Source organism: Necator americanus, chromosome V (genome assembly GCF_031761385.1).
Source record: "Necator americanus strain Aroian chromosome V, whole genome shotgun sequence".
Taxonomy (NCBI): Eukaryota; Metazoa; Nematoda; class Chromadorea; order Rhabditida; family Ancylostomatidae; genus Necator; species Necator americanus.
The window spans coordinates 20,728,211-20,752,419 of NC_087375.1; the positions used below are offsets into that span (position 1 = coordinate 20,728,211).

The following is a 24,209-nucleotide window of genomic DNA, read 5'->3' on the forward strand; positions in this document are numbered from 1 at the left end:
GCCTCCTCGATTGAGATGTAGATCATAGATGAGTCGCAGAAATTGACACCCTCTTTATGTGAGGAATGTCTCCTCGTCCTAAATATCGGAAGACAGAAATAAATTTTGAAGACGAAATCAAATATTGTTCCTCAAATTAAAGTAAGCGTACTTTCGGGACGTGATTGTATAGCATTATGATGCACTCTGTGGTTGGACGTTGTCGATTCCCGGCGGTTTTCGTTTCCAAGAGATGAACTGAATGCTGTTGACTTAATGGAGTGCATTTATATAAGAAGGAGATGCTGACACAGTTGACTCACCGTCGAGAATCATCTGGTAGCTGTCTTTGACTTTCAAGCGCTTCTGGAGGTGCGTCATTTGGGTCGACACTTTTGTGCTTTTTTAGCGATGATCGTGGACTAGATGACTTTCGCCGCCTATATCACGTTTTTTAATGATATTTTGTAGGTGACAGTCTTCCACAGATCTGTTTGCCAATTATTAGCACTTGTGCAAAGAATGAGGATTCATTCTTATGGAGAATTGTCTTATACCTTTGTTCGACTGTCCGTGAATCTTGGCATGTTGAATACGTAGGTTTTTGATAGATTTACTTGAGCTGTAGCTAAGATTGATGTTTTCCTCATTAATTAAAAGGTAGGGGCCGGTGTAGTGAAGCCGGCTAAAGGTTCGCTGTTGCCGCGCGGTGATGGTTTGAAACCGCCCCAGCGCAAACCAAGCCTTTCCTCCTTCCGAGGTCGATAAATTGGTACCAGACCTGTCTGGGAAGATTAAAAAACACCGACTTGATTATCGTTTGAGTCATCAGAGTCATTAGTGGGTCGAATGAGCCACGAATAGTGCTAATGTTCGACAGTCCCTGAATCTTGGTGTGTTGAATGTTTCTGATTTTGCTGTAGCCGAGATTAGTTTTGATCAGACTGATCAGATCAGATCAGCCAGGAAAATCAGATCCCTTAGTGACTTATCCTTCCAAGCACCACATGACCCTACAGGAAATTTAAGCGGTAGGCAAACTCAAAGGACAACACAAGCGCTAGCGCTTACCTCATTTGCTGGATTTGGTAACGTAACAAACCACAACGTTCCACAACTATGAATCACAAGTGTTTTTTTTTTTACTGACGGCCATGCCGTAGATCGAAACCGCACAGAGATTGATACGAGACTTGTTCGTTTGTCATAGCAATGCACTCATCCTTTCTGTTCATTTTTGGACTTTTGGCGGTTATCCAAAATGTCTGTTGTGTTCTGTCCGCTATGATCTCGGACTCAAAGAATAGTAACTCTACCTTTATCTCGTAGGTTTGATAACACGTTCTATCGTGTGATTGGAGAGTTTAGATTTTGCGAGTCCATTTAGGTGCTCCTTGACTCTAATACAGAGAGGGCTTTCCTTTCCCATTTCCTCTATATAGTCTTCACCGCACAACCTTTACCTGATACCACACATCACTCTTGATACCATGCAATCATTCTCTCTGCCTTATAGGAAAACCGCGCAACTATGAGTTGTGCTGCAGAGTTGGTCATACTCGCGATTACTTTCATTTGAAACTTGAGGGTCGCCGGTGGTATCTCCAGAACCTTCATGCTCTGTAGAGCTGCTTTTCGTAGACACCTTCGTATCGCACTGAACGACGCAACGTTAGCTCTTAGTTAATAAAAAATACCAATCTTGGCTACAGCTCAAGCAAATCGATCAAAAATTGTCTTATAGTATCGTCGTTGTAATTTTAATTCATACTCGAATATATTTGAGTGGTTTTGTGACCAGAACCTGTACATAATTTATGTACACAGTTTATGTCTTCCAGGTAGCTTGGATGCTTAAAAAACAGAGCGCTGAATTTCTGCGATGTGCTACACATATTCTTTTCATTTAATAAATACTACAATCTACGCTCTGACCATTTTGTACCAGTTTTTATTTGCTATGGCCGGGGCCATACCTCTGTTTTTTTTTTTTTGCAGATGGAGCCAGTTTTAGCTGTTCTTCTGCAATCAAAACATTTGTCATCCTTTCTATATGATTCTTGCTTTCTGCAAAAGTTGCAGTAACTGTGTATGTTCTAGGTTCCGGTTTTGTATATATATATATATATATATATATATATATATATATATATATATATATATATATATATATATATATAATCTTGATTAATCGAAAGAATTTGCGCCAGTTTAAAGACGTTAAAACGCGTTATAAATTCAAGTACATATTATGGGACCAACTTTGCAAAAGCTCCGGTGTTATCGAATTCTTGACTAGGCATATCCGATAATCGCCTGTGAGAGCTCGTCGAAGCGTGGCTTTCTTTATGATGACTTCTCAACGACTGCACCTCCGATGATGCTGTTGATGTTTTTGAGGTAGTTGGTTGATCGAATGAGCTGTGGGCATGGGATATCCGTCCAGCTTCTTGACTACTGGTCTAAGAAACCGATCATAGATTTTACGCCTATATGGAACTGTTTTCAATGGAAAAGAGTAGTGTCAGAGATACAGGCAATACCTTTCGTAGCAGTTCTGATTGGCTATTCTTCTTCGAGGTGCTTTTCGTTGTTTCGTCCACAGATTCCATCTTTATAAGTGGTTCGTGAAAGTCGCTCTTAGGTTCGGTTTCGTATTCGCTGGAATGAAAAGGGTAGGAAATGATTCCCTTTAGTTGATTGGTTTCAGAGACGACTTCGACTTGATGTTGAGGACAAGTTTCATAACGTTGTATGTGAAAATGAGTAGAAGAATAAATATAAAGTGTCAACGGAACCCACCGCGAAAGCATAGAGTGGAGGTAGTAGGTTGCGGAACGCAGCGTGATTCCGCTGATTTTTCTCTATTCGTCGTAAAGAACGGCCTGGGGACCACTTCAGTTCCTACGAGGTACGTTAGAAGACGCCTCTATTCACACCAACTTCAATTTCCCTCAGTAGCCTATTCGTTGGTTTCACTTGAATCGACTGGCGTGAAGGCATCACTGATCTTTCACCGCACACACATGGATGCGGCGCGTGCACAAGGGTGGTGCGTTGCAACTGGAACCGTCGTAATAGAATGGCGTCCTCTACGCCATTTTTACGACTATTAGCAAAGGATGAGCGGAAGCACGCCGGGTTCTGAAATCTACTACCCAAATTCTGTGGTTTCGCTGGTGGTTCCGAAGCACGTCAAAATCGTGATACGCTGCCTTTAATTTTATTGATACTGGTTTTTTCAAGTTTTTAAAATGCAATAGCAGGCCTGAAAAAAGAACATTTCGGGCAAATTAAGTTTTTTTCCTAATTAATAGACGTTAATGATGCTTGTAAGATTTGTGTTGTTCACGAAAAGCATGGGACATTGATGATTTTAAAGAGAGGAAAAATCCTTAAAAATCTATGTCGAAAAAGACCAATGAGCGGCACAGAGAAAATAGGAGAAAGTTGTTGGGAACGATAGTAAGAGCAACAATGAAAAGTGTACTTTCCTCAAAAAGGTACGAGAAAAAATGGATTTTCCTTCGAACTACGAAGGTTGTGTCGGCAGGTGTGTGGTCCATTTTCAAGACCAAAATTTCCTATTCGAAAGTGCGAGGATAGATGGCGAGCGCTGTTTTCAAACATTGCTCCTCCACACACCACAGCATTCTCAGCATCAACAGTCCCATGGTCTCGATCAAGCGCAGGACAAAAATTAAACGGTGCCAAAGTGTTCAGCTTCAAACTCCACTGTCATTTTTTAAAGACAAGAATTGATCAATGAATAACGTCAGAATAGTAGAGTTTTGCAGACTGAAGAAATTGTCCTCCGAATGATATATGATAACATGTTTGAAATTTCTTTACTTCTGTGTTTGTATTATTCACTTCAGTAACGTTTTCACTCCGAAAAAAACGCTTACGACTTATTCGCCACTATAATATAAGAAGTGCAAAAGTAATGGGAAACCGTAAAAGTTGGTGATATGAAGACATCATCATTGCACAGTTCCTATTCCACCTTAGAAGGATCAAACCTCAAAATAATGTTCTTGCCTGCGGCAGTTGAGTGCCATGTGAGGTTACGCTACGTTTTCAGAAAGGTAATTCTAGCGAAAAAGGAAACCTACATCAAATTCATTGTGGTATCATCTTCTTCCTCTTCTATAGCCGCTGATTTTTCTCTCCACTGCACGTGAAAATTTTTTTGTTTTGGTGCCTTCTTTGGCTTATTCTCGTCATATTGACCTTTGTACTGAAACAAGACGAACTAAAATGAGAAAAATTAAAGTGAAACTCCTGTTTTCTGCCCAACGCTTCCAGCATCAAATTTCAGAACAGTATAGTAAATGCGCAAATGTTCACCTGACCTTACTGTCTGACAGACACCAAGGTCTGGATGCAGAGAGTCCGCGATTGTTTGAAAGAAATTAACATTTGTCGCAGAATCTTGTTTCTCTCTAACTCATGTGGTAATCCTAATACAGATGTGAACAGCTGCTGCACATATTTAATGATGGTACCTGTTGAAAACTACCACCCCAACTTGTCGTTCGCCATAATCCATTCTCTTTTGCAAGTCGAACTCTCTCGCTGCATCGTTCGAAAGCACTTTCTCGTCGTCTGCGAACATCTTCGATGCTCTGAAATAAGTCTTTTATCATACAGATTAAACGGCTTTTTATGAGAGGACTGCTCGTTTTCAAAAGGTCTCAAAGAAAGATGTATTCTCGAAAGCCGTATGAAATTATTCATGCAGTAACATTAGAAAATTCCAGGAAAACCACATCGTTATTCTATGTTCTGTCCTTTGAATGGCTAGTTTTCTTTCAAAGTCACAGATCAGCCAAAATTCATCGAAATTTTCCTTCTCTCGACTATTAAATTGCCCGAGGTTTGCAGAGCAGAGAACACCACCAAGATTTTCATTCTCCTCGCAAGTAATTAAACTTTTAAATGATCGTGTTATTAAGAAAACATTCGTAAATTATCGATAACATGTTTGTTGACCAGTCAGTGTCAGAAATATGGAACGCTAGCTTAGCAAAACAACAGCTGTCACCGTGGAACTTCTTTGCTTTGCGGCAAATTTACTTTAAACAAGAAATGATTTACAGCTCACCAACGCTTTCAGTTATGACTATTTCTATCACTCTTTCTGTTAGCGTTTACTTAAGGTAAGAGGATGAGATAAACACAGAAGTAAATCACAATGTGCGTTTTATTCTTCATAGTTCCTCATGATCATATACGATTGCGGTTTTGTTTCATGATGGATGAACGGCGATGTCATAGGACTGCAGTATTTGTGGTTTTAGTGAAAGAAGGAATATATGAAAATAAGAAGCTCTAATTTTTATTTCTCCCAGTAAAACTGTTTGTAACCGAGTATATGAATATCTGTGAATCTATGGATGATGAAAAATGATGGATGTTAAGAACTTCAGAAAAGTTCAAGGAAATCTTGAAATCCTGTGGAATCTGTTATCGAATGAAAATAAACTGGATCGAAAAGTTGGGAAAAATCACAAGAGCAAAAACTAAATGAACATTAAACTCGTAGTTCTCCTTTTGCTTTTTCTAATGATCGGTCTTCTTTAGTTTAGATTCCAATTTTTTACGATTTTTTTAGAAAATAAATAAAACCTCACCGATATGTACATACTACAACGAATAACTGCGGAAAATAAATAGGTCTGAAAAAGTGCCAAAGCAACCAGCAAGGTGGCAAGCCACATTCGCTCAACGAAGTGATTGACCTTAAAAACCTTGCATCCGGGAATAAGAAGTGAATAGTGTGAGGATTGAGAGAGAAGAAAAAAACTAGGCAGTAGCTCACCGTGAATGGTCGCGACTGTATGTACAAATCCCCATAGAAGTAGGAGACAGCGTACAAACAGAAATAACCAATGGAAAATAGTAGGAAAATGGCTTGTATAATAATATGTGGGAGCAGGAGACTCGATGTATCGGAAAGAATTCCGCAGAACAGAAGAAATACCTTAAAAAATAATGTATTACTAAAATAATAGCTGGAATTGATTCGGACTATTGTACAGTTGAATAAGTGAGGACTATGGGAATTTATTCTGTGTAGTTGACTTTAGTATTGTACAGTCTAGTGAAGTTTTCCTCTTTGCAAACTAAATTTGTTTTTGGGTTGGGATATACTCTTTTCCAAGGGAATATGTGTATGAATAATTGGAGAAAGCTTTGAAAAACATACAGAAATAATGATACCAATCATCATGATTATTACAATGTAGTCGAATATCAATGTGACATTGAAATGGCTGAATTGAAATATCAAACAGTCGCGGAGAATGCTGAAATTGAATGAATTAATGATAGTTGTTCCAAGTGAAATACAGTGGCGCTCGAGTTTCTTGCAACTTTTCTATATGTTTTCCTAGTTGCTAGATGGGAAAACAAGAAATAAGTGAGGTAAGATCACTATTGACACTGGAACTCTATGTACTTTGAAAACTGTCAGCTTTCTGAGGAGACTCGAGATGTTCTAATTCTTGAGTTCCGCTGTTATCTTTGCATGTTACGTGCTGAACGCATACCACACGAGATATTTAGCCCATTAGAAACTATCTCACTTATAATACGGTAAAAAAAAAAATGATTTAGGAGAACCGTCCTAGACATCAGTTGATTCTACAAAATGGAAATCTATTTGCAGCGTAGTTGCTAAAAGGTTGCGCTGCGACTACACGATCTGTTGATGGTTGTGATCGCCTCCCCCACCCCTAGAGCAAAACAAATCTTTCATCTCTCTAGGGTCGAAAATTGCACCAGACTTGTCTGAGAGAACATAAACACTGACTTGATACACCGGATAATCCCTGCAAGTCATTGTATTCTAGACGGCATTCGTATACCTTGAAGGCAGCGTATCACAAATCTAGCGTGATGAGGGAATATCTGGGAGAAGCGTAGAGATGGGGATGTAGATTGAGGGATCCGGCGTGGTTTAGCTCATCTCTCCGTATTCGTCGTAGAAAGGGGTGTGGGATACTCCGTTCTTTACGACGATTTCAATTGCAGCGCGTTACCCTTGTGCACGCGCCGCATCCATGTGGCGAGCACCAAAAGATTAATGAGATCTTCTCACCAGCCCATTCTAGTAAAACCAATGAATAAGCTGGTGGGAATCTCGAAGCGTGTATAGAGAAGCGTCTTTTAACGTACCTCGTACCTTTTAACGTTTTCGACGATTAGGGAGAGATGACCGGAACCACGCTGGGTGCAACCACGCAAAATATAGATATAAAAAAAATAAAAAAGTAAAGTCACTGGCCTATCAATCCACTTGGGATGCGCCAACGCGTTTTACTGGAATTCGTAATCTTTGAGGTTTTGGAACGCGTGCTGGCCCATACAATGACTTGCGGGGGCCAGCCGATGATCAAGATAGTGTTTTTATAATCCCAAACAAGTCTGGTACCAATTTATCGACCCGTAGGGATGAAAGGCTTGGTGAGCACTAGGCGGATTCGAACCCTCGACCGTGTGGCTACAACGGACCTCTAACCGACTGCGCCACACCCACCCCTAAATATAAATATGCTCCAACGAAAATTCATACCACTTCAGATTTGTGATATGCTGCCTTTGAAGGCATCACTTCACGAATCTCGCGTGGTATGGATTTTCTTTGGAGTACTGGCTCATGACATCCTTTTATCCCGCACGTCCTGCCAAAAGCCTGCAATCAAGTGACTGAGAGGTGCAATGGAGGCGGTTTGGAGTCGCCTTCAACAAGTAAGCTCCACATGTGCACTCCGGGAGAACGGAAGTTCTCTCAAAAACTCATGGGACTAGAGGCTTGCAACCTGCTCATAGGTTTTAACACAAACACAGTAATAGAAAAGAGTCTCCTGATTCCGGAGAAAAGCCTGGTACGGTAGCGCCAGGTAGGACGGGGTTGCAGGAGTCATATAGGCTACGGAAAAGGAATACGGATACGGAAAACTAACGAAAACCGGAGGAACTTCACAACGGGACCCACGGCCTACAATGGAATGACCAGGGGGAGGGGCTCTCCGAGTTCATCATGCCAACTAAGACCATCCATGGAAACTTGCAATTACAGAAGCCCTCCTCTCTACGCTGGACGTGGGTGGAGGGTACCGTAATGAAATAGACCACATCATCGTCAATAAAAATCATCTACGACTTCTACTCTGATCTCTTCGACAGCCATGTCCACTTGCCTCCTCACCATCTGAGGAAAGACGGACATGTCATTCCAGAGGTTCTCCCGTCCGAAATACGACATGCTATCATCTCGGTAAGAAATCGTACGAAATCGTAAGAATAAAACCAGAACAACTAAAGAACCTTCCGCCAGTGAGGGACGGGATTCGAAGTTCTCTCCTACGTCAGCGATCGAAGATTAGAGACGCCGCGTTTGCCAAGGAAAGTAAAATAAGGTGGGCCGGACACGTGATGCGCTTTAACGACAACCGTTGGACCAGAGCCGTGAGCGACTGGGTTCCCCGTGATATTAAGTGCACCACAGGAAGACCGCCGACCCGAGATTTCTTCACGAAGTCCTTCAAAGAAAATTATGATGCTCTTCGAGTCCCACGCGGAAAGAGGAACCACTGGGCTACTCTGGCACGCGATCGGGACAAATGAAGAATTACTGGCGCCCGCTCGACCAGTTCGAAGATCAACGGGAGTCAAGGTGATCAAGGTGATACCTATATTGGGTTGTCGATTATGTATGCAGGCGTGGTTCCGCTCATCCCTCCTTGCATCACTGTAAACAGACGGCTCGGGAACGCTGTTTCTTACGACATTTTCCATTGCAACGCGCCACCCTTGCACCCCGTCCCAGCCTGTGATTCGTCGAATGGAACGAATTGCTCATCAGGGTGTGCGAATGGATTTTCGACGAGTAGCTGGCGTAGGCGAAGCGTAAGGGTTGCGCGCTGCATTAGAGGACGTCGTAAGAAACTGCGTTCCGGAGCCGTCTGTTTACAGTGATGCAGGGAGAGGTGAGCAGAACGACTCCTGTATTCATAATCTATGACCCGGTATAGGTGTGCTCCAACGAAAATCCATACCACGCCAGATTTGTGGGGTGAAACCTTCGAACAATTTTGAATAGATGTGAACGCATTTTCGAATACCAAGCCAAGAAGATTGATTGACGCCATACAGTTTTTACTTTTAACCTTATTTGTTTGTTGGAGGCACGTCTAATGTAGTGTTAGCACGACTACAACCCCTTGCACTTTTTCTTTTCCCTTTTACTCATTTTCTTCTACCTGTGCCGGTTTCTTATCAGCGCTACTTTGAGTAGACGACTAAATTGCAAAATCTTACTTCCCATTTTTCCAACTTTTGGAATTTTCCGAAACATTAATCACCCTCCCGACTCCTGCGTGACAAATCTTTACTAATGACCGTAGTAGACATACAACTCGGATAAAGGATGGGGTTGTTGCGTGAAAACACACGATCAGGACATAATTTTTCGATGAGAAGCGTTTCCGATCCGATCGCAGCGTGCCAGGCAAGTTTAATCTTTACTAATAACGATTTCTTTCGGAACCCTTGTTTTTACACTCACGTTGTCCACTAGGAGGTTTTCTGTGTTAATTAGGAGGAAATGAGGTGATTTAGGTGGTCTTTGGGATCACATAAGTATTTTCCAACGGATTGAAAAGAAAATCGGAAGCCAAGGGAAAAAACTCACAAAATTACTAATTAAAGATGATGTTCACTATACGGATGAATTCTGGTTCATTTCTTGGCATCTTCAATAAAATGAGCTGTTGCAAATTGTAGGCTATGAGGTATCAATATAAAATAAGAACGATTATTATCATGTGATTATTCCGTCGAGATGTGACGTATACTTTCTAAGGATGAATGATTTGAGAAAAGGTGAAAAATTCCTTTTACTCTATATAACGGTACTGGTTACGGTGTAGATCAGAATCAAAGGAATGTTTTAAGGCCTTCTATGTCTGTCACATCAATTAACCGTTAAAAATATTTTCACGCGCTTATTGAACCCCCACCTTCAAAAACCAGTAATAAGCCATAGATGAGATTCAGGATCAGGTTTGGTTAATTCGATTATTGGGAAAGCTACTGAAAGCGTTGCTATACTCCTTTTAGTAAAGATCAGAATAACACAATGAAATGATCCCAGCTTTTTCCCATAGAAAACTGCTGTTCTTCAGTGTCAGATGAGGTTAAACGCAAATAGGTTAAACCATCTCAAATGAACTCACTTTTGAAAACAATCCTGTGAACCACCAGATTTCCAGATCACTTGTTGAACAGCACTAATCAAAACCGTAACACAAACGACCGCTTCAATCACACCAAGCACTGCTGTGCCTAAAAGTTGGTTTTATTTCAACTTCATTTTGAACATATAGGTAAATTAGATAGGAAGTAGAGAACGAAAAACATGAAAAAATCGCATTCTACAGGATTTTTGCCAAAAAAAATCATTACCGAATTTGATATGGCAGACAGCGCAACATGTCCTATATTTATCCTTCTCATCTTCACGCCCCGTATGCGCTTGCATTTCTGGATCCTAAAATGCGAACATTAGTGATTTTGCTGAAACCTACATACACATACACATACACAGCTGAAGGTTCTCAAAAAAAAAGCAATTGAGTAATACTCCAAGCGCCCTAGAATTACTGTCTGCAGGAAATGAGACATTGTCGATCAGGATGGCGGTTTTATGATTCTTCGGTCTACTTAACTGTTCGTTTTTTCGTCTAGGAAAGATAAGGTTGAGATCATGGGAGGAATCACCATTGTCCATGCATTCTACTATTTAAAAATAAAGTGTTTTAAATAATAATTATTTTTTTTTGCTGTAGGAAGAGTGGAGTGGAAGCATGCAACCTTTAAGCAACTCTTATTTGCAAATGGACCTTCTTGGATCCTCCACTTTTTTCTTTATCCGATTAATACATGTTCCATTCTAACTCGCTCTCTTTGTAGATAACAGCACTACCACGTTCTGTGAATATGTGAAGATCTGTGAAAGTCGAAATTTCACTTTTCATCTGCAGGAAGGCAAAAATGTCGCAACTACGGTTTCGACACATTGGAGTTCTTCCCTAACTTTCTTTTTTTTCACAAAGCCGAGTTTTGGAATATTAAGATCCTAGAACTTTTTTTCTTCCTAAGGTCAGAGAAGTTCTTTTGAAACTCTTAAATTTTGAATCTTCAAATAGTGAACTTTATCATTATTTGGATTACCGCGTTCCTGCTTTTGCGTGTGCAACCTACGATAGAATCCTGTGAAGGAGGCAGCTAAATATAATACTATAGTATTAATCAATTATTTCACGCTCCAGTATTAATTAGCAATAGCACGGTGACAGAGTTACGTTATCTGTACATCTATGGACTTGTGATCCGGTAAACTAAAGTTAGTAAACTTTCAGCTAAGAAATGACAGAAAAATGTAAGTTGTATAATGCACCTAGATGTGCAACATGTTCGTAATCAGTAGGATTTTTAGTTTCCTAAGCTTTTTGATTTCCCTTAGGTATCATACTAGAAAATATAAAGAAAGTGTATTTTCTTAAAATACTCTCAAATTTTTCTTCTATTAAAAATAGCATCGTCAGAGATGACTGGTTTTGTGAACGTTAGCGATGGCAGTACCAGGTTTTCGGTTCTGATTTGAGATCTGTTTGCTTGCCTTGGTTAGATTCAGGACATGTGGTGTAAGTTTAGCATCCAGTAAAAATACAGTGAATCAGTCTAAGTTTTGAGGTAGTAAAAGGACCCGAGAAGAGCTAGCACTCACCCAATAACGAACTTATCAATGAAATTCGTCTTCACCGACCTTTAATTAGATAGTCCTAAATTTTAAGAAATCCTATTTTCCTATTTTCAGTTACAGCTTTTAGATACTAGTTACATTCTTCTCTTATTTCTCGTAAGAAGCCTTACACTGTTCTAATTTGACAGAAGTTCTTAAAGAAAAGAGGATTGAGTTTCATCTACGACGCGCTTTGAAGAGTTAGATTGATTGGTTAGTGTTGATAGTTGGTGGAAGGAAATATCAAGAGACGTACCAGGGATTTAATTGCGGAAAAATTACTTTAAATAATTAATTAGTTTAAATAATTAATTTAATTCAAGTTTTGTGAAAAATATTCAAGGTCCTCAAATCGAGATACTTTTAAGGTTTTCATCACTCTCAAATGGTCAATTATTCGAATTTTTCTATTTTGCTAAAATAGAGTTTCTGAGAATTCGGACCTCTGGACAGCCGACATCTAGGAAATTTCGAATGTTTAAGGGAACATTCGCCTTGTGCGATTTGACCGAAAATCCCGAGTTTAGATTTCCAGAGAACTTCGCATAATGTAGAGAGATGAATTGATTGAAATGAATTGAAGCAAGGGAAAAACTGATTATCACTTCGAGAGTAAAGCTCTAATAGGTGAAGAGGATGTTAAAAAAATAAAAAGACGAGACGGTTTTCGCTCTCTGTAGACATTATACTTCTCAACAACAAGTCATCTGATGGCTTTCACACTCAAACAATTAAAATACTTTGGAAATGATGTAAAGCTATCAGTTAAGACAGGATTGTAGATATGCACCTGTTCTTGCTGATGCATTTCTATGAAAAATTACCACACACAAAGATGTTTGGGCATTGACTCTTTGGAACAACTTACGACCCGAATCGGACGCCTGCAATGAGATGATATATATGGTTCAACGCCAGCCTTGAATACCTTCGTCGCTTACGCTCCAAGATTAAGCTACGAGGAAGAAGAGGGCAAAGCTTTCTGTGTGAACCTAGAGAATTCCTACAGAGAAGATCATACCTTTGCAATATCACCTTTGGTGCTTTCAGCTCAGCCAAAATTGGTCCCCTGAAGAACGCTTGAGGAACTTCTCATCGGGACCAACGGCCTACAATGGAACAAACACTGAAAAAGACTTCTAGGGTTTGTAGTTTGGGGAACAGCACGAGCCGCAGGCCACCAAGCACTCAAGTCCGAGCTCGCAAAGCTTTGCAGAGAAGCGATAAAAGAAGATCTCAAAGAGGCAAGAGCAGAAGTGTTGGCTGAAGCTGCAAGGCAGGAAAAGAACTTTGACTACACCCGGAAAGTTGGACATGTCATTCCTGAGATTTTTCTGCGCGAAGTACGACGTGCAATCATGGCGGTAAGAAATCGTACGGCATCTGCTTTTGACAGTGTAAGATCAGAGTATCTGAAGAACCTTCTCCCAGAGTGCCAGGGTTCCGATCAGTGAATACCAACACGATGGTGTTGTTGTAAGAACGGGGATCCATGTGGCAACGGCAACTGTCACCCATTCTACTTACTATGCGCTATCGCTATAAGCTCTCTACGAAAGTGATTCTTAGCAGGACTTAAAAGGTGTTAAATGAAGGACAGCCATACGGCATTCACAGAAGAGAAGGGTTTAGCACGACTGGTCACATTCACACTGCTTCGAAACTCGTCGAGGTATTGGTAGAGTACAAGATGCTGTCTCATCTTCGTTGACTTGAAGAAAACCTTCAATTCAGTTGAGATGGAAGCGGTCATGGAAGTTTTGGAGAATAAAATTGTCTTTATTTACTACATAAATGTATGAAAATTACGGTTAGTTTTGAGAACGAAATGCGAAAGTGAGAATGGAATGACATGGGACTGAAGGTTGATGGTCAGCAGCTACGCTATCTGCAAGTTACTGATGATTTATTACATGATTAGTTTACATCGTCATTGTAACATGTAGCATCAACCAAGTAGAACGAATACCGACCGAATACGACGAAAAATGTGGATGCGCCGGTCCTCAGCTGAATCTGCAAAACACGTTGTTCATGGGAAAGGATGGATTTTTGATGGACCAGTTACGCTAAGCGGAGCGATTATATCCGTACTAGCTGTGTTTACTTGGGTCCGTAAATGAACACAAAGAACGATCTGACACCCAAGCCATGCAAGAGGAAACTAGGGGCTTGGGAAGGGTATAAAAGCATCGATAATGGGGCGAAGAAGTCCAGGAACATTTGGTTCTGTGCACACCTTAACACCACCATACTTCGTCCTTAGATCTATTGTTCAGAAACCTGGGCACTTCGCAAGCAGCGTCATTGAACGTTTAATCGAAAGAATGATGTTAGGAGCATCGCACTTCATACAGGTGAACAAGGGGGAAGGGGATTCGAAGTTCTACCTCAATTCAGCGATCGAGGATGAGAGGTCCGTCGCATTTGCAAATAAAGCAAAATGTGTAAGTTGGGTCGGACACGTGATGCGTTTTAACGAAAACCGTTGGACCAGAACAGTGAACAACTGGATTCCATGCGATATGCAGAAAAATAACGCGGCCCGATGGTCAGAATTCTTTGAAAAATCCTTTAAAGAGGGATTTGATGCTATTCGTGTCCCTTACGAAGGGAGAAACTACTGGGTGACTCTCGCACGCGATTGAGACAGATAGAGGATCTGGTCTGGCGCCCGCTCGATCAATTGGAAGAGTGATGGGAGTCAAGTCAAGTCAAAGTACTTCGGGGATATCCTTCAATTATGAATTCTACCAGTCTGAACGTCCGGCTAAAGCCGGACTTCAGACTTTCTGTGGAGTTTGCTTCGCTCGCCTTCACTGATGAATGAAAATTAATATTAGCGCCGTTTTCTACGAAATTGGACTTGTGCATCTCCAACAATCTTTCTTCCTTTTTTATATTATAACTAAGGGCGAAACATTTCATTTCATATCTTCCTAAACGCGTCAGTTCTACATTTTGAGAACATTCGAACTTCAGCTTCAAACACTCCTTATCAATATATTATAGACAAAATTTAAAAGTATCACGCGAAATATGGGTTTTCCTCCTCTGTTCTATAAACAGTTATCAAAGAATGACGTTTCGGGATAAAAATACGTGAAAGACATCATCCTACTGATAAAGATAACGTTCCACGTCAGATCACATAAACATCTTGCCACTATTTAAGCACCCGTTTGCATGCGTGTTTCCACTTTCTGAGAGCGGCATGCTACCAACTTGAGGCGAACGAAGAAGGAGATGGACACGCGGAGGAGTCATATAGGGTGTAAAGCAAAGCGATACAGTGGCCACGGCTATGAAATGACTGCAACCATCTATATTTTGCGTCATGCACACGAAGTTATTGCGCACTATTTCGACGCCAGGTGGACCTGTCGCACCCCCTTCTATAGGGATCTGGTGCCGGCGCACCAATCCGACGCCAGTGAACCCTTTGCTCCCCATATTATGGCCATCTGGCGGCGGTGGACCCGTCGCACACCGTATTATGGCTATCTGGCGCCGGTGGACCCGTCGCACCCCCTTCTATTGGTATCTGACGCCGGTGGACCCGTCGCACCCCCTTCTATAGGAATCTGGTGCCGGCGCACCAATCCGACGCCAGTGAACCCTTCGCACCCCATATTATGGCCATCTGGCGCCGGTGGACCCGTCGCACCCCTTCTACAGGTATCTGGCGCCGCTGGACCCGTCGCACCTGCTTCTATAGGTATCTGTCGCCGGTGGACCCGTCGTACCCCCTTCTATTGGTATCTGGCGCCGGTGGACCCGTCGCACCTGCTTCTATAGGTATCTGTCGCCGGTGGACCCGTCGCACCCCCTTCCATTGGTATCTGACGCCGGTGGACCCGTCGCACCCCCTTCCATTGGTATCTGACGCCGGTGGACCCGTCGCACTTCTTTTTCTGGACATCTGGCGCCGGCGCAGCAATCTGACGCCGGTGGACCCGTCGCACCCCCTTCTATAGGAATCTGTCGCCGGTGGACCCGTCGCACCCCCTTCTATTGGTATCTGACGCCGATGGAGCCGTCGCACCCACTTCTATTGGTATCTGACGCCGATGGAGCCGTCGCACCCCCTTCTATTGGTATCTGACGCCGGTGGACCCGTCGCACCCACTTCTATTGGTATCTGGCGCCGGTGGACCCGTAGCTCCCCCCTCTATAGATGTCCGGCGCCAGTGGACCCGTCGCACCCCCTTCTATAGGTATCCGACGTCGTGGGACCCGTCGCACCCCCTTCTATAGGTATCCGACGCCGATGGACCCGTCGCACCCCCTTCTATAGGTATCCGACGCCGGTGGACCCCTTCACACCTCATTTTATAGCTTCCTAGCTTCGAGGCATTAACTCGACGCCGGTGTACCCGTCGCACCCCCTTCTATAGGAATCTGTCGCCGGTGGACCCGTCGCACCCCCTTCTATTGGTATCTGACGCCGATGGAGCCGTCGCACCCCCTTCTATTGGTATCTGACGCCGGTGGACCCGTCGCACCCACTTCTATTGGTATCTGGCGCCGGTGGACCCGTAGCTCCCCCCTCTATAGATGTCCGGCGCCAGTGGACCCGTCGCACCCCCTTCTATAGGTATCCGACGTCGTGGGACCCGTCGCACCCCCTTCTATAGGTATCCGACGCCGATGGACCCGTTGCACCCCTTCTATAGGTATCCGACGCCGGTGGACCCCTTCACACCTCATTTTATAGCTTCCTAGCTTCGAGGCATTAACTCGACGCCGGTGGACCCGTCGCACCCCTCATTTTGAATTTCGTGACTGACACACACACACACACACAGACACACGTGACAGAATAAGCCCGTTATTATATAGTAGATAGGTAAAGCTACTACCATGTTGATGGCAAGACTCTGTTTAAAAACTAAAATGCGAACTTTAAATATTTGTTGGAAAGAAAAACTAGGATTGCGAATTAGGTGAAATAAAATCAGAGGCTTTGATATGTAAATATTAGGTTGTTCGGAAAGTAATTGGGATTTTCGAAAACAATTTTTTACGCTTGTTTTGAAAGATTTTTGCTATTATTATTTGTTTTTATGTGATATATTTTAAAATATTGGCAGTATATATAAGTATATATTGGCACTTCTTTTTTTTTTTACAAAAAGTGAGCAAATTTCATTTCTATTTGTAATTTCAGTATCAGTTTAAACATGAAGGGTCAGAAGGTGCATTTTCAGCACATTCCGCTTTTTTACTTGAGTGGCAAAAGAGCTGCTGATGCTTTCCACGATACACGTAACACAAATGGTGTTAATTTCTTATCACAAAACACAGGTGAAAATTGGTTCACAGAATTTCGTTCTGGCAATTTTTCACTTCAAAATGGGCACCGTCCTGATAATTGATCATGATCATCTGATGGCATTGATCGAAGCTGACCGTCATGTAACCGTACGAGAACTTGCTGAGAATACCAGTGCATCCATCGAAACAGTTTACGTGCATATAAAAAAAAACTTGGACTAGTAAAAAAGCTAGATGTTTGGGTGCCACATGAATTCAAGAGATTTCACTTAACGCAGCTAGTTAGTATGTGCGATTTGCACTTCAAACACAATGAAGACGACCCATTTTTGCAGCGAATAGTAACTGTGATGAAAAATGGACTGTTCACAATAATGTTACTTGTAAACGATCATGGTGAAAAGTGGATGAACCTGTTCGAAAGATTTCTAAAGCTGAGGTCCATCAAAAGAAGGTAATGCTATCAGTTTGGTGGGACTACAAAGGTGTGATATATTTTGATGTGCTTCCGAGAAATCAGAATGTTAATTCCGTTCTTTACTGTCGACAATTGATGGAATTATGTGAAGCAGTTAAAAAAAATCGGCCAGAATTAGCGAGCGAGTATTCCACCAAGACAATGCTGGACCGCACAAATTTTCGGCGACTCGGCAAAAATTATTGGAGCCTGGTTGGGAATTAACGTTGCATCCCCATATAGCCTTAATCTTGCGCCATTCAACTACCACTTATTTCGATCGTTCCAGAACTCTTTGAATGGAGAAACCTTCATGGAAGATGAGGATATCAAATCTTAAGTAGCCCGGTTTTTGCGGAAAAAGACCAGAAGTTGTATGAGAGAGGAATTATGAAATTACCAGAAAGATGGCAAAAGATAATCGAGCAAAGTGAAAAATATCATTGATCAATGTTTTTTAACTGTGAGAAAATAATTCCGAACAACCCAATAGAAGTCAAGTGTCTTGAAGGCATTTGAAGAAATTTAAACAAAAAATCCTTCAATTACTAAGTGAAAGATGATTGCGACTGAGGTATGAAGGTGGTCAGGCATTCAATACTCAGTATAATAATAATACTTAAAGTTAAGTACTGGTCCAAGATCAATGACACAAAGTCTCTACAATTTCAAAGATATCATCCTCCTTTTTTTGTTGACCTTCCACTTCTAACTTACGCGTTCTTCTAAAAAATTCAGCTATAATGTCAAAATTTCAAAAAAGATCACATTGCTTTATTTTTGGGTTCGGAACACATGCTACGAAACATGTGGTCCTTGCACCTAACATCCAATGAGACACTAATTAACTTCCGCCCTGAGGTCGGCTGACCTTCTCAGACCTCAACATTTTGCACTACAGAGTCATTTGCACTTTGTAAGTGTCTTAGTTCAGACTGCTGAGAAATTTTAGAGCGGTCAGTCCGGTTCTTAGCTGTGTAAGTTGGCGTTACGTTGGTTGATAGTAGTACATTGGAAATTGCGTGTTTCGTATTGTTACTAGGAACCTAACTGCATGCAGATACGTCTCCTTAACTTTACAAACATATACAAACATACAAACTTTACAAACGACAAATGTTTGTAATTATTTCTTGAAGTGATACCCACAAAGGATAAAGGCTAGAAGCCGCCATGATCAATGGCGGCCACTTTTGCAGCTTCTACTGGAATATGATTCAACTGAAATTTTTTGGTTTAGCCAGAAGAGTAATGGTCGCATGCAGACGCGATTTAAAATGGCACACAATGATAAAAGCGTATTTATGTATTTATTAACGTAGTGCATGTTTTTTTATTTGTCCTTGTTTAATATTATTATTGTTAGTGTTAGTGTTAGTAGTTGAAATTTTAGAGTTTCATGTATTTGTATTTGCAACTTTATAGAATATTCGAGTAGAAAAATGAAATGAGGCAGCAACTTCTAGCCGTGTAGTGAACTTTCTTACTAGAATATGTAACGAAATGGTAATCCCCCTGCAATATAAAGACGATATAAACGCAGCAACAGAGAAAAGAAAGAGTATTTACACTAACTTCAGCTTGTTTTGCAGAAAATACTAACAGAAACGCAAGTTTTTTCCTAAGGATAAAGTCGTACATTCGAATCAAGTGTGGCAAAACCGCCTATGTAGGATAATATCACTTGGGACAATTCATCTAATGAAATAAGCAGAAGTCACTTTAAACGTGAAGTCGTTATCAAAGGATGTAAGGGTGAGATTTCCTGGAAGAGCGCTACATTTGCTGTCACGATTTCTTGATCCTCAATTTAGCAGCGATAGCGATTTTCGTGTCAATGTCGCATTAAAATTCCAGGCGCACAATAGAAGAGAAACAATTGCATTCTTCCAGGAACCCCTGAAATTAGTGAATCGATGGAATCATGAGGATGGAACCGGGCAATGTAGCATATGACACACGCATACGCGCACACATCCAGAGCAGGCGGCCTCTGACAAGAAAAACATTTGGTGAGGAGGAGGGTAAAAAGCTGGATGAGCTGGATCCGACGGGAGCAGACTCGCCAGGTGATAAAATCGGCTGATTGATGAACGAATGAGCCACAACAGCAAAATTGAATGCTGTTGAATAATGATCAAAATCAACTGATAGAAAGAGAGGAGCAACCACAAACCTGGGAAAGTTTTGCAAAAATCCCAACTTTTTTCTATTGAAAAGTAGAGTTCTTACTTGAAAAGTCTCACTTAGCCAGTTGGGCTTATTGTTGTCTCCAGGAACAACTAAACATTCAATTGATGCTGAACAAGTTAATCCATTAGTTACTACAGAATATTGTCTTCCTTTGTTCGCTTGATGGTAGCTGTTTTGGATTCCCACCCTCACTTTATTCGCAGATATCAAGTTAATTTTTTCCTCAAAACTTGAGCACTCTCTAGCTGTATGGAACTACCAACAATACGTTGGAATTCGGGAAGAGCAATAAGGGCTCTCCACGATCTCCAACGCATTTAATTGGTATTTTAGAATAGATCAGGATCATCATTAAGCTGTGGAGCACTATGATCAGAAAAAGAATGTAGAATCGTGCCTTTGTTCAACTTTCACCCTGCATGTATGTGCAATTACACAGTATATCTTTGCATGCCTTTTTCACACGTTTGATTTTTTTTTTTTTTGCATTTTGGGAATCAATAGGAGTTATGTTCTGGGGGCTGTTGAACCAGAGTCAGATAATCAACACCAAGTTGAGTTCCTCGTGGTAACTCCAAAAGCTGACCGATAGGCCCACGAAAAACGAAAAACGCCTCAAAGTCGCAATGCTGTATGACAACGCGACACCCACAGAGTAACGGGCGACGCGGCAATTTCTGGAGGCATGGGCTGGACGAACGTACGCCACCCTTTCTATAGCACAGAAATTGCTTCCTTCGACTATCCTCTGTACCGACCCTGAGCCAGCATCTGCGCGATAAAACGTTCAAAGATAGTGATAACCCACTCAACAAATTTTAACCATTTTCCTTCTGGAAGAAGGACATTGAGAATTTGCCCATTAAATGGCCGGATTTCCCTGACAATGACGGTAGCTACATGTTTGATTCTGATCTACAGTAGTAAAGCAAAAAAGTTTCGAAATTTCTCTGAAGTAGTAGAAAAGGTATTCAAAGATCCAAAGATATTAAACTCTGGAAAATCGATTTTTCTCGCTATAAAACTCCTGCTCAAATCACTCTCGTGACTACGCGTCAACAACTGCGAGGCTTGTTCTGTGCTGTATTTTCATGTCATTAACACGTGTGCAGATGCGGGGCATGCTCATACGTGTTGAACATGTCAGAAGTTTGAGTTTGCTGTTTGGGACGCAAACTTCAGACGTTCCAGTGACGACGGAAGTGCGACTAAGGAAAGTCTAAGTGGACCGTCGTATAACCCCAGAAATACCGCCGAGGAATGATGAAATATATTATTTATGAAACTGTTACATCTCAAAACTTAAGCAATAAACAATCCATATGAGGAAGTGCACATATGAGGTAGTATGCTAATCAATCAGTTTGGAAAGCACCTACGCCTTCGATTTCAAAACCATTTGAAGTTTGGATAATGCAGTACTTTTTGTGACCAGGACAAAGATTGTTGGTGATCTTTGTTTTGGCTAACGTTTCGGCGTGGTCGTCTTCTTAAGAGCTTGGAAAATCAAAAGAAACGTTTAATCTTTCCCCTCAAATGCCTCATCATTACACGAGGTATGACTCAGCAAAGAAGTTGCTCAAGGACAACGTCAGAGAAGCAGACCACAAGAACGCTCACTTTGATGGCTGTAAAGCCGCAATTTTAGCGGGCCACCGGCTGTTTGAGATGCGCCGCTAATATTAACTAATAACGATTTCCCTTGCATTTGACAGCGTAGGTCAAAAGTTCGGCGCTCGTTGGTCACAGAGATGTATGTATTCTTCCTTACTATTCATAGTTGGAGTTTTGGCAGTTATGTAGAACGACTCATAAAGGAAGTCCCTTCGTTAAGACAAAAGACTATCCCAGAAGGGTAACCCATCTGCGTTCTCCGCCGCTGTTTACGCTGTTACGTGAGTCCTTACTTCATATTCCCGGTACATTAAGTTCACAAGGGAGAAATCGTTCTCTCATTCGTTACCATTTGGGACATCCCTTGAAGACTAAAAAGGAAGTCATTGAAAACAGGTTCAAGACAGCTACAACGGTTTCATCTGAGGCTCAAGAGCGCAATGCATGCACGCACTGACAGATGATCAGATAGATAACTCCCAGCATTACCTAGCAATTCCCTTGTCTTCCATTAGGACGAACGATACAGTTAGGTGTCTCACAGAGCCTGTCATAGGCACGATTGACTGGGTGCTTCTTCAGCTTCGCAGGTGGCATGCCCAATACTCTGATTGAATCTTGCAGACCCGTTCTTCGCCCCGCATTGTTCTCATCGTCCGAAATTAAAAGGAGAAAGAAGGAGATCTTTGCCTTCTGTTCTACTACGTTCAACAGATGCTTAAAACTCCACTTTTAAAAGTTCGAAAAAAAATTGAAAATTGTTCGATTCGAAAATCGAATCGAACAATTTTCAATATTTTCGGATGCGGGACATTGTAACCGCTTTAATGAGAATCCAAAATAAAACTCCATAATGAAGAATTCTTGAGAATGGCTAGGAAACTATCTTCGGAAGAGGATTACTGCCCACTTTGAAGAAATTACAAAACAACGAAACACAGAAATGATGGTTTGACTGTTGAAATGTGAGAGCAGTAACATCTTCTAGGAAACCGAAAGAGGAGCTTTTTCTGCAGACGATGAGTACTGCAGCAGAACCTGTTTGTGTTGATATTGTTTTGAAAGAAGACCGCAGAAGCGTTGCTATAGTCGGGTCGGAACGACATGGAGCCCGGCCCAGTTGCCTACATGTGCGGGCACTTATTCATTTTCTATTTTTATTTTGAGTTCACTGAGCGCTTTCAAATCCAAGTTACTATTCAAAAAAGCTTGGAAATATGTCTTTTAATGCGTATGTTTTGGCGCTGGTGCCATGCCTGAAATAACTGCGGTTCTCCACTGTTAGAGTTGAGGGAGCGGAAATTTCACAGAGGGAACCTCTTCATAAACTCAGGACGAAAGTTTTCAATAAATGCTATATAACAAAGTAATTTTTGAGCGGAAAAAGAGAAACAAAATCCTCAAACAGTCAAGGATTTCAGGGATGTCCGACACTACGAAAAATAAAATTGTCACAAGAAAATGAATTAATAGTTCAATCTTCAAGAAATTGTCAGACATCCTGAAGTTTTCCTATCCTGGAGTTGGAGATAACCTGGAGTTTTTTTTTTGAATGTTCTCAAATGTGCTTCTCTTTTCAATTATTTCAGAATTATGACTAGTTTTTTTCGATGAAAAAAGTAATGTTCGGCGTGCTTAACCTGATTGTGTTGAATTCCAAGAAGGAGCTCGGAGGGTAAACTTTGCCGTCTCACCGACATCATTCGTTATTAGCGAAGTTTGCGTTTATCTATAATATGGTTTATAGAAATTTATCAACTGGTAGAGGAATGGTTAAAGGGAATATGAAAGAATGAAACTGCTACAACATGAATTCAACATGTATAGGCGTGGTTGTAACTTTGATGAACTGAAGGGGCGGAATGGGACCTTGCCGAGGAGTTGAGCGACAATCCGAAGCGATGGACGAGAAAAACACTGAATGTCACGAAGATAATGCGAGCAGGTGTGGCAATCAATCCACTTTAATGTATGGCCACATATTTTGGTGGAAGTCACTTTGCTCAATCGCTACAATTTGCACTTTGTTATACGTTTTGCGAACTGCTTAATCACGAACGGAATGATCTAGTGAGACAAAGTAAAAACGGAATGACAGGAGCAGGCAGAGATATCCTCAACATAACTCACAGAGGATTCAAATGTAAAAGTTCTAGCTAGATCTGAGTAGAATGATAGAATAAAGTAAGCCAAGAGAGCGGAATTTAAACGAAACTCGTCTTCACAGAGTCCACAAGAAGATATGATAATGATAAAAGGCATACACAGATGTAGAGACAGGAATTAAGAAATCATTCTCACTTGTTTTTCCTTGTCCATTCACAAATACGCACCAGGACAAATATAAGAAAAAAGAAAAAAATTTGGACGACCAATTTTCAAACTTTCTTCAATGAAGAAAGAGCCTTAGTCAAATAATTTCAATGCATTTTTTTCGTTGTCCTATCTGACTTCATTCTTTCTACTCTGCATGTCAATAAATAATCATGTCAAATCTTTTCCAACTCCATACCTCTATACAATGATAATTTTAGACTGTGAAATTGTTCTTATTTTCATCTTAAATTTTTCGTCCATGATTCTACCTAGGTATTTACAGAAATTTACGAGAGCCATGTAAGATAAGTCATTTCAGTACAAAACCCAATAACTTCAGTTGTTGTTAAGAGACCAGCAAGTTTATCGATGGGGACTTTTCTCTGAGGTGAGAGGAATGTTGCCGCCATTCTGCTATCAATACTCACATGAAACGCAAAAAAATGTTAACAAAGAACACTAGCAGTTACAAGGAGGACCACGACCATCAACTGATTGATTAGGTTCAGTTAAACTTCTCGTAACCTTACAAAGGAAGCCTGCATTCTTTAGCCGTTTTAC

The 24,209-nt window shown here is 41.2% G+C and overlaps 2 protein-coding genes across 3 annotated transcripts; one reads left to right on the top strand and one right to left on the bottom strand.

Annotated features, from left to right (window-relative positions):
• Positions 1-22: 22 nt before the first annotated feature.
• RB195_014611 (uncharacterized protein) lies at positions 23-23,035 on the bottom strand (the record flags this gene model as incomplete). 2 transcript variants are annotated; one of them, XM_064204954.1, is made up of 13 exons in its annotated part: positions 23-78; positions 152-237; positions 303-419; positions 2,242-2,441; positions 2,523-2,640; positions 4,095-4,219; positions 4,488-4,607; positions 5,616-5,723; positions 5,804-5,965; positions 6,191-6,290; positions 10,224-10,332; positions 10,453-10,537; positions 22,973-23,035. In XM_064204954.1, 13 exons carry the CDS (start codon positions 23,033-23,035, stop codon positions 23-25), a joined length of 1,449 nt encoding a protein of 482 aa, XP_064060834.1. The 2 variants fall into 2 exon arrangements, with proteins under 2 accessions (XP_064060834.1, XP_064060835.1); XM_064204953.1 differs by lacking the exons at positions 23-78; positions 152-237; positions 303-419; ... (2 more) ...; positions 6,191-6,290; positions 22,973-23,035 and having other exon boundaries at positions 2,229-2,441; positions 4,502-4,607; positions 10,453-10,528.
• RB195_014612 (uncharacterized protein) lies at positions 11,687-13,336 on the top strand (the record flags this gene model as incomplete). Its single annotated transcript, XM_064204955.1, has 3 exons — positions 11,687-11,693; positions 12,935-13,155; positions 13,223-13,336. The coding sequence occupies 3 exons, from the start codon at positions 11,687-11,689 to the stop codon at positions 13,334-13,336; spliced, it is 342 nt and encodes a 113-aa protein (XP_064060836.1).
• Positions 23,036-24,209: the final 1,174 nt, after the last annotated feature.